We start from the raw sequence: 6,442 nt of genomic DNA, 5'->3' as shown, positions 1-6,442 counted from the left end.
TAATGCTCCGTCATCTGGACTATGATATTTACATGAGCTCTGTTGCTAGTTAACCAGATGACAAATAATTCTGACAACAGAAAACACACTCACACACACACACACACACACACCATAGCCAAAGAGAGAGAGAGAGAGAGAGAGAGAGAGAGAGAGAGAGAGAGAGAGAGAACATTGTGATTCTCTGATGAAGGTTAAGAAGGCATACTCCATTATTTACATTTACATTCTCATTCTCATTTATTCATCTATTAGACACCTTTCCATCCATTTATCAGATGCCTTTATCCAAAACCACTTACAAATGAAGTAAAATACAACCTGAGCATGAGTCTGTCAAGGAGCTGGCTCTGTATTATGTGACAATACTGTTACTATAGAGAGTTCTAAATGAAAAGGCATTCACAGCTGACCTTCAGACCTCTGTGAACTTATGGGACTCTTAAACAATATTTCGTGTTCTATAGAGAGAGACAGTGAGAGACATGTTGCTTAGGAAAATGGGAGTTTTCTCAATCTATTTAAAGCATGCCTGAATAAAATTAGTATCAAAAGCTAGCAGAGGAACATTTCAAGACTGTTCTGTTCCTCTGTGTTTTTCTTCTGGGGAAACTTTAGAGTTACAGTATAGTCCATCTAATAATCCCCTGTAATTTGTGTTCCTAGAACCTTAATGCCAAACCCATTCCAGAAGAACTGGTCTATAGCAGTCAACTAGATCAGAGATACGAATGCAGATGAGAATGAAAACACTTGTAAAAATGTTTTTTTTTTTAAAAAAAGGGAGAAAAATACACTTTGGTCTAGTGAAGTGATATGTTGTAACTGGCGTACCTATACACTATATTGTAGTCAGACATCAGCTTATGACATAACTCATACAGAACATATAGGATATAGTTGAGTTCTAAAAAAGAGGTTATTTTAACATCCAAGACATGCCATGAACTTATCAACACCATGTTGTTAGTCTAATGGTATGTATGTATGTAAGTCAGTATCTGAGTTCTTTTTTTTCCTTTTTTTTTTAATCTTGGCCTACAGCACAGTGAATGTCCAAAAAATATCCCCATGTTGAGACTGTCCTACTGTTAATGTATTGTTCCAACAGCTTTTGCTCCAGTTTCAGTTTTTTCTTTATGATAGCAACCCCTGATAAGTTTTGTTTGACTATGAATCACGCACTGAAAGGGTGATTCTGTTTCTGTTTTAAACAATGACTCAATATGAACTATCTGTGAGAGCTGGCTATATGAAAAGGGGGCTATATTGCCTGAGATTGTGTTTAATGTTAGTTAGTAAATATTTCTTTTTTTTTTTTTTACTGAATTCTGAAAACGTTGATGTCTGCCTATTACAGTGCATCAGAGAATCCGCACCTGTCCGAAATTCCACCCACACCCTCACTCCCTTACACAGGGAGTGTTTTGTTTTTGCTTTGTTTTTTGTCCAAAAGAACCACAGAGGCCATCAAATTCTTTTCTGTAATTACTCTATTCTCACTAATTATTACGTTTTTTTTTTTTGATCAATTCAGTGTGTTTAGCAGGAGAAGCTGAGTTCCTCTACACAAAGTTACAAAGTGTAAACTCAGAGTAAATCATCAAAAGGGGATCACACATATTCAAGCGCGCGTGCACACACACACACACACACACACACACAGATTGGTAGAAAACAGGAATGACGAACTTGTACACAAGATTGTACACAAGATGATGAAGTTTGGGTTTTTTTGTGCCTGCACAACCCCCTCAGGCACATCTATTTAACATTACCATACCATCCACAGCCAAAGCAGCCCACGCTAACCAGGCTTCTCGGAAAGAGCCCTTGTTTCTCAGTCATGACACAATATAGAAAGGCTCAACATGTGCAAAACACAATAGAGAGTAATAATAACTGGTGTGGTTCTAATTTCTCGAAAGGTTAAAAGAAAAAAACTAAACAAAACAACAACAAAGAAACCCAGTTCCATTTATCGACATGTATGAAAGCAGTGTGTAAAGACAACAGGTGATTCTTCCCTCCAGTTTGAGACAACAATTTTCTAATAATGAGCTTTGGTCCTGATTTTACTACTATTTGCAGTTTTCAGACTAAAACAAATGAAAAAAAATAGTTTTGGTTTTTTTTACATAACAAGTAACAAACATATGGTGAACAGCTGTGTCTGCTGCTGGTTAGACAAGCACTTGCAAAACAGGCAGAAAGGTAGGAGGGTTCACCCGGAAAATGGTCCAGATTTTTCCAGATAGTCCTGACTATCCTTGAACTTTTATAAGGGCAGTTTGTTTTGTGAACTGCTGTTATTCCAAGGTACTTTTGATCTATCTCTAGTCTGTAAATGACTGTCATGTGACAATGCAAAACACTTAAGTTCAGTCAAACTTTATTCTCACTTGTTCATGCTGTTACATTCAAAATTTTAGCTGGTTCAGCTGGTTACAGCTCATACTGCTTTTCATTGGCTTTCTACCAATACTCTGCACAATGACAATAAAGTTTAATCTAATCTAGCCTAATCAAGCTGAGACAATGAGACTGTTTCAGTCAATCTGGAGCCCCCCCCCCCCCCCCCCCCACCTCACAATATTCTCAGACAGCAACATATTGATGAAACATTACTCGTGGTTGCACGTTTAAAGACTCAGGAGGGAGAGCAATTAAATATTCTTGCAAAACAAATAATATATATATATGTGAATCTTGATAGTTAAAAATATCTACTCTGTCCTTCACATAGAAGTATTCTACACCAAAGCAGCTTGCTCCCAGGGCTGCGGAGACACAGTATGTGACATGTTAATATAAGAGTTTCTTGCCATGATTTTTCTGAACTGTTAAAAACTGTTAAAAAAACAGCCACTCTCACTAATCATTAACCCTATGCCATCTTCAACACATAGACACACACACACACACACCAGCGTGAGTCAATCAGTAATGACCAGAGAGAAATGGTTTACCTACTGTATTTCTCCATGGGGAGAGCTGATCAGGGTCTCCTTTCCCAACTGCTGAGGAAAATCCAGGCTTTGGTTGGATGTCAGTGCATTTGCCTTGGCTAGGGCTTCAGAGAAAGGATGAAGAGCAAGAGACAATGGGTCATTTTTCCTTAAAACCCCTCACCACCAAGTACAGGCCTGGACACTCAGGAGTACGACTCCAGACAGTCACCCCATTGTCTCCCTGCCCTTCAGAGCAGCAAACTTGACACATGAGCCTGTCTCATTCGCATGTTTTCATCAATTGTGATTTTTGTTTCCGGCAAATTTCATTCGCCCTCTAAACTATCTCTGTTACATTCTCTGAACTCCTCACAGTGCCCCTGATTTGCGGCTGGCCAATGTACAGATTGGGAGAGCTCTGTCAAACTGGATGCCCCCTCTTATTGGGTGTACCCTAGCATCTGTGTTATATTCTCTGGATTCCTCAAACGTCGTTGAATGCATATGAATCTAAATCTGTTCTTAATATTTCGCTAATAATCCAGTTTTCAGCATCTGCTCAAGATTCAAATACAATTTGTTGAACAAGGTTGGTCTTGACACCTTATTGTTAGAATCTGCCATACCAGTAACAGGGCTAGTGAGTGAAATGTTATTTTAACAGAAATATATTTTGCACTCGATTCTTTCTGATTAGCAACAGCTTGCAAAGCCTGCTGCTTTAGACACTGTAAATCTTATTGTGTGATCCTTCAAAGCGTTAGCAAAGAAACAAAACAGATCAAAACGTGCAAGAATCAGTTTACTGATTTCGATAAACATGATCTCTGTACATGGAGGGAGTATGTTTGAATGATATGGCACAGAACCTTAAATGACCTGAAACAATTCTTCTTACCAATCTCATGCATCAGTTTATGCCCTGTGAGCACAAGACAGTTTATTAGTACACGCCTAAACAATCTCCCGTGGAATGTTGTTTGCAAGATAAAATTACTGCCGAGAAAACCTGACATTTTATAGCATTTCACAACTGATCTTAGCTCCTGTTCAGAGAGCAACAATTTACTTGCTGCGTAAGAGGCAAAATCCAGTAGATAAGAATTCATTTAATGCTCCAATAGACAAATAAACACACCAGCAAACCATTTATTATTTACACAGTGCAATTATGAGAAAACCTGTGACAGTAATACAGTGTCATTTACTGATACATGTTAAAGTTGCACAAGAAGAGATCTGTTGATTCTTTACACCAGTCTGAGACAACAGTTTCCCAGAATGCCCCATGGCCCTGAGCCTCATTGTATTAGCTGGAATTTCAAATGATTTTCTTAGAGCTGTCTGCTGTTTCCAGCCCCCAAAAAAGGCAAGATCTTTACATAACAAATGAGCATTTCAGTCAAGACAGGCAATGCCAGCTTAGGCAAAAACAGGCAAAATCAGCTGAAAGAGGGAAGGGTTGTGACAGGAGTGACTCAGTCGTTCCAGTTATTTGTGTATGAATGCATATGAGTACAAGCAGTATTATATTTTATTGTGGTATTGCATGTTTTATGTTGTAGAGAGAGAGAGAGAGAGACAGAGAGAGAGAGAGAGAGAGAGAAATGTTCCTTGTCATTTATTTTTCCTAAGTGATTGCCCTGTAAATAAATTAATCAGAGAAGGAACTTTCTTGTTCATTTTCAGAACCTAAGCCTGTATCTGAACTGGACGTCTCTAACTGGCTGCATGGATCCAAAGCCCCAACGTCTCACGTCGATTTCAGGGACTTCCTCATCTGGGTTTTTCAGCTCAAAGTCAAAGTACGTGAGCATGAGGAAGACAAACTGCTTCATCTCATTTGTCGCGAAGAACCTTCCCGGGCACATGGTGGTGCCAGCTCCCCAAGGCATGCTGTAGTATTTGACTTTTTTCCCATTCTTGTAAAAGTCAGTCTTTTTGGCTCCATCAGGTGTAAGGAAGCGGTCGTATTTGAAAGTGTTGGGATCTGGGTGAACCTCTGGGTCCATCTGGACAGCTGTGTAAGGAAAAATAGCCACCCTGTCTCCCTCACGGAGGTTGTACTGCCTTCCATCAGCCATCACGAAGCTCATGTCCTTTATGACACCTCTGGTGAGAACCGGGGCAGCGATTAGCCGCAGCGTCTCCTCCATAGTGCTGTCCAGGACAGGGGTTTTTAGGAGCATGTCTCTGGTCAGGTTTATGAGAGATCCTCCAATCTTAACCTTCTGCCCAGTCTCCTCAAGAACCTTATCCACCTCATTTCGAACAGCTCTCATGGCCTCGGGGTACTTCATCAAATACAGGAGCAGCCAGAAGGCGCTTGGACCTGTGTTCCCCTGAGATGCCCAGAGCAATACGAACATGTAGCGATCTCGCATGTATTCCTCCATTCCCTGGTCGGCTCTGTCCTGTTCCTGTTCCTTCACCCAACCGCTGATGTTATCTCTGGAACACACCCTCTGGACTGAGAGAATGTTCCAGAACAGTCTCTTCAGGTGCATAACCTGCATCCTCTCGCTAGGCCCCAGGACTCCATAGGCCAACTTGGGAAACAGCTGGTCATACTTGCGAAACTCGTGGAAAAGCTCTTCAGACAGAACGCGATCCATCTCTCTTGCTTTCTCCAAGTTACCACAGGTGTTGAGCGGCTCATTGCCAAATAAGGCCAGGTAGCCTGCTCGAAAGACAATGTTGTAGCTGTAGGAGAAAAGTCCGGCCTCTTGCCAGGTTTTGTGGTCTCCTTTACCCACACTGTAAAGCATCAGGTTCTGAAGATTGTTCATCATGGCCTGAGTCATCACAACAAGTCCATCACCCATGAGATATTTGGTACTGGAAGTCTGGAGAAATTTGTGATCGTCTTGCAGGGGAATGTAACTGAATACTCTCTCAACCAGGGGCTTGGCAAACTTGCTGAAGTCTAGTTTTGCCCTGGCTTCCTTTACAAATGCTCCAAAAGACAGTGGATCCATGATGAACGTGAAGTAATTGCCTCCAAGCTGAATGGTAAAGATGTCCCCGTGTTTGTTTTTCATCCGTTGCAGAAATTTGACAGTATCTCTCCTGAACTCCAGAACATGACCAAACCAGGGCAGGGGGCCTTTGTCAAGTGGTGGCTCACCTGGACGTCGTCTGCGGAGAGCCCCCAAAAGATAAAGGGCACCTAAAACGCAGGCAATCAAAGCAAACAGAAGCTGCACGAGGGAAGTCATATTTCTTGTGCCTGTCTGGAGTCTCTGCTGTGCTCTGAGGCTTGGCTTGAATGTCTTTCAGTTTTTACATGCTTTGCTCCTCCCACCTAGACTGGAATATGACCTCAGCTGAATTTGCCAAGACCTCTCTTTAACTTACACCCCTACAACGTCTGCTGAGAGTTCAGCAATCAGGACATCAAATTAGAGAACATACCATGGACATGAGACAGATATTGCCAATCAGACCATTTAAAAGAAGATGACATCAGCACAAGTGACAAGTTCAAGGTC

At 41.2% G+C, this 6,442-nt stretch overlaps 1 protein-coding gene across 1 annotated transcript; it reads right to left on the bottom strand.

The window, feature by feature from the left end:
- Positions 1–4,087: 4,087 nt before the first annotated feature.
- LOC115811584 (5-beta-cholestane-3-alpha,7-alpha-diol 12-alpha-hydroxylase-like) lies at positions 4,088–6,183 on the bottom strand. Its single transcript, XM_030773855.1, has one exon. The coding sequence runs from the start codon at positions 6,167–6,169 to the stop codon at positions 4,637–4,639; it is 1,533 nt and encodes a 510-aa protein (XP_030629715.1). The 5' UTR covers positions 6,170–6,183; the 3' UTR covers positions 4,088–4,636.
- Between the last annotated feature and the right edge of the window lie 259 nt (positions 6,184–6,442).

The sequence above is a fragment of the Chanos chanos genome, chromosome 5, assembly GCF_902362185.1.
Source record: "Chanos chanos chromosome 5, fChaCha1.1, whole genome shotgun sequence".
NCBI lineage: Eukaryota > Metazoa > Chordata > Actinopteri > Gonorynchiformes > Chanidae > Chanos > Chanos chanos.
The sequence above is the reverse complement of the archived record's forward strand: the minus strand, read 5'-3'. Positions and strand labels throughout refer to the sequence as shown.

Bases quoted from the DNA above. Each gene is read 5' to 3' on its own strand.
- LOC115811584 (XM_030773855.1), bottom strand. From the start codon at position 6,169: ATGACTTCCCTCGTGCAGCTTCTGTTTGCTTTGATTGCCTGCGTTTTA.